Source organism: Chrysochloris asiatica, unplaced genomic scaffold (assembly GCF_000296735.1).
Source record: "Chrysochloris asiatica unplaced genomic scaffold, ChrAsi1.0 scaffold00430, whole genome shotgun sequence".
In the NCBI taxonomy this organism is placed as follows: domain Eukaryota; kingdom Metazoa; phylum Chordata; class Mammalia; order Afrosoricida; family Chrysochloridae; genus Chrysochloris; species Chrysochloris asiatica.
In genome coordinates this window covers 858,808-862,444 of record NW_006408948.1, presented here as the reverse complement: position 1 = coordinate 862,444, position 3,637 = coordinate 858,808, and the positions used below count along the sequence as shown (strand labels likewise).

Genomic DNA, 3,637 nt, shown 5'->3' with positions numbered 1-3,637 from the left:
ATGGCACCTGACAACAACAACAATGTATAGGTTCTACACAAATACAAATATTGTGGAATTCCTATTCTACACAATTATTTCCATAGTTTGTAATAATCTACATTTGATTGCCTTTACATAGTCAATAAAATACAAGTAAATATCTGTATTTTGGTATATTCTGGTAGTCTCTGCTTTCAGCCAAGATCCATGTGACATCATCAGTAATATCCTCGTTGTTGTTAAGTGCTGTCAAGTCGTTTCCGACCCATAGCAACCCTGTATAGTGTTTCTGAGGAGTGGCTGGTGAGCTTGAGTTGCCAACCTTACAGTTCAGACTGACCTTACAGTCCCTGTCAAACCTACTGCCTTCAAGTCAGTTATAACGTACAGCGAGCAACCCTATCTATGTACGGTTTTCAAGACTAATCTTTATGGAAGCAGATAGTCTCATCTTTTCCTGTGGAGATACTGGTGGGTCTGAACTGCCGACCTTGTGGTTAGCAGTCCAGTGCTTATCCTACAGCACCACTAGGGCTCCTATAAGGAAAGGTTATTAAGTAAGTCCTTCTTTGAGAATAGAAAAAAAAATAATTTTTTTCCTGATGCCACATGAAATTAATTGGGAGGAAGTTTAATACTAATCTGATAGACTGCCAACAAATAATTGAGCTGTATGTTTGCTTTTAATGCCAAATTCCTTTATAATATCAGTGAGCCAGGTTTATATGTCTTTAGGACTCTTTCACATGTCTGACAGCAAACATTTTTTAATATTTATTATGTTCAAGTCATGTGAGAAGCAGTATTATACAAGGTAGACTGTACTTCTGCTTTCAAGAAACTGATATTCTAGCAGGTAAAGATCAAAAGTAACCTCAAAGACAAATAAATTCAAGTTCTATAAACATGATAGTATGTTAGACAGTGCCTGGGAGGTGGCAAGTCCCCAGGAGTGGTCAGAGAAAGCCTCAGAGAATGAATTCTTAGAATTGAGACTTGAATGAACTGTGAAGAACTGAGGAAAAGTGGTTCTAAGCACAGGAAATAGCGTCAAAAAGATACTGTGTCAGCTATACATTACTTACCTGCTCTCCTACAGGAAGGCTTCTTGAACACAGTTTACCTGAGAATAGCGTCCTAAATTGCAAAGAAAGAATTAGTTCCAGACTTTTTTAGATGTCTTGTTTAAGAGTATATCTTACTGTCCGCCCCAGCATCTTAAATGGATTCATGCATAAATAAGTAGTTTAAATTAAAAATGGTGAATACTTTTAAAGGAGCATACTTACTTGAAATTTTTCAAGTTTTAAATGGTCTTTATGTTCATTTGGCATGTTGGAGTCTGATGTTCATTTGGTATAGTGTGACCTAATAAGCATGTATGTATCTTGATGCTTCAAGAATTCATGTACCTAAAAATAATATTTTCTCTACTATTAGCACAGAAATTTCACTTCAGCAGCGCCTCGAGTACATTGCTCGAGCCATTCTTAGTGCCAAAAGCTCCACTGCTATTTCATCAATTGCTGCAGATGGAGAATTCCTTCATGAGTTGGAAGAAAAAATGGAAGTAAGTACTAAAGACATTGTACACAGTGAGTCCTATCAGCACTGTCATTTCACTCTCCCTTCTTCCACTGCTAAAGGATAGATCTGTAGAAGTCATTCTTATTCATTCTAGTCTTTGCCTCAGTGTATTTCTTCATTTGTCACAAGTTTAAGTATAAATTTTAAAAAAGATTTTTATGATACCAGCTCTTAGGTCATATAGAGACATTGCTATATTTAAGAGCTATTGATTCATCATGGGCAAATTAAGACTTCTTTTCTCCACAAACTAGGTTGCTAGGATCCAGCTTCAGATACAGGAGACACTACAAAGGCAGTATTCCCATCATTCTTCTGTACAAGATGCAGTTTCTCAGCTGGATTCTGAGCTAATGGACATAACTAAGGTAATAAAGAAGTGAACTTTATAGTTCAGTCATGTAATGTCTAAAAAGATCTTGTCTCTTTTATAGTATGTGTCATGGAAAATAATAATTTACATTCACAGAATAAGCCATTCTTGGCAGCATTCCCCTGCTGCATCTGACTCCTAGAAAGGGCAAGGCTACTCTTTCCAGGCCTGGCAGCTCAAAGACCTCTCAGCCTCACATTGAAATGTTAAATACCTGTGAGCTGGTTTGTGTGGTCTTACTTCTTACCTTTGAAATAGTCACTTATCTTTGCTTGATTGTCCAAGTCTTCAGGTACCTGAAAGACCCTGAGATTTGCCAGTATTTCCATGATTCTTCAAACCTTAGATTGGCCAACACAAATTCTGAAAGAGGTGGCTTTGTAGCATCTCCATGCTACCAAAATAAAGCACCCATACTGAAATTTATTTTAATGTATTTTCCTTGAATTCACCATTTTTAACTGGGGATTATTACCAGCTCTGGTAGCGTAGTGGTTACGAATTGGGCTGCAAACCGCAAGATCAGCAGTTTGAAACTACCAGCTGTTCCATGGGAGAAAGATGAGGCTTTCTGCTGCTGTAAAGATTTGCAGCCTTGGAAACCCTGTACCAGGGACTCTATGAGTCAGAACTAACTGCATGGCACATAACAACATATAACTCCACGGCACATAACAACAACAAACAAGCCATCACAATCCAAATCTTAGTAACTCTAGATGAATATTTCAGTTGAATCTCTAAATACTCTCATCTGGTTGGATGTTTAATTTTTGAATTTTTCTCCCACAGCTTTATGGGGAATTTGCTGACCCATTTAAACTTGCAGAGGGTAAACTAGCAATAATTCACTGTGCTGGTTATTCAGATCCTATATTGGTGCAGACACTTTGGCAAGATATCATAGAGAAAGGTAAGTGTTCAACTATAGGTATATTGCTATACCTTCTTGGTGGAGGCCTGCTACTGCTAATGGCTCATATATCTGAGACTCATGAAAATTGTATGTACGTGGGACCAGTTGCTTGAGAAAGATATCATGTTTGGTCAGGTGGAAGGTCAAAGAAAAAGATGAAGACCCCCCAATGAGATGGTTGGCCAAGTGGCAGCATTGATGGACTCAAGCATGGCAACAGTAGTGAGGTTGTCTCAGGATTGGACAGTGTTTCGTTCTGCTGTACATAAGGTCGCTATGAATCAGTACCGACTTGATGGCACCTAACAACAACAACAAGTAGAGAGTGATAGTTTAAGAGTGACCCCAGAGTTTTGTAAAATGGATACTGCAACAGTTCCTCAGAATCTTATAATCACTGTCCTGAAAGGATGAGAATGTATTATCAGATACTAAGAGAAACCCAGAATCTACTGATTATATTAATGCGAATATTAGCACTAGAGTATTTGCAACCTTGTAACCGTTTGAAATTAATGTAAACGTTTCACATTAAAAATAATTTGGGGTTTCTAGTGATAAGTTGGAGTCCTGGTGTGGCTCTGTGGGTTAATGCGCCAGACTGCAAAGCCGTTTGAACTACAAAGTCGGTGGTTCAAGCTCACCAGTCGCTCCTTGGAAACCCTACACAGGGTTGCTATAGGTCGGAACTGACTCGATGGCATTTAGCAACAACAACAATGATAAGTCAGAGGAGCCCTTGTGGCACAGTGATTAAATGCTTGACTCCTAACCAAAAG

At 38.4% G+C, this 3,637-nt stretch overlaps 1 protein-coding gene across 2 annotated transcripts in view; it reads left to right on the top strand.

The window, feature by feature from the left end:
- The window catches only part of NUP155 (nucleoporin 155kDa), a 71,241-nt gene that overhangs the window by 61,970 nt on the left and 5,634 nt on the right, over positions 1 to 3,637 (top strand). For both annotated transcript variants that reach the window (XM_006876933.1, XM_006876932.1), the window contains 3 exons: positions 1,423 to 1,552; positions 1,824 to 1,937; positions 2,735 to 2,855. In XM_006876933.1, the coding sequence (XP_006876995.1) occupies positions 1,423 to 1,552; positions 1,824 to 1,937; positions 2,735 to 2,855 (365 nt within the window). The remainder of the gene's footprint in view (positions 1 to 1,422; positions 1,553 to 1,823; positions 1,938 to 2,734; positions 2,856 to 3,637) is intronic.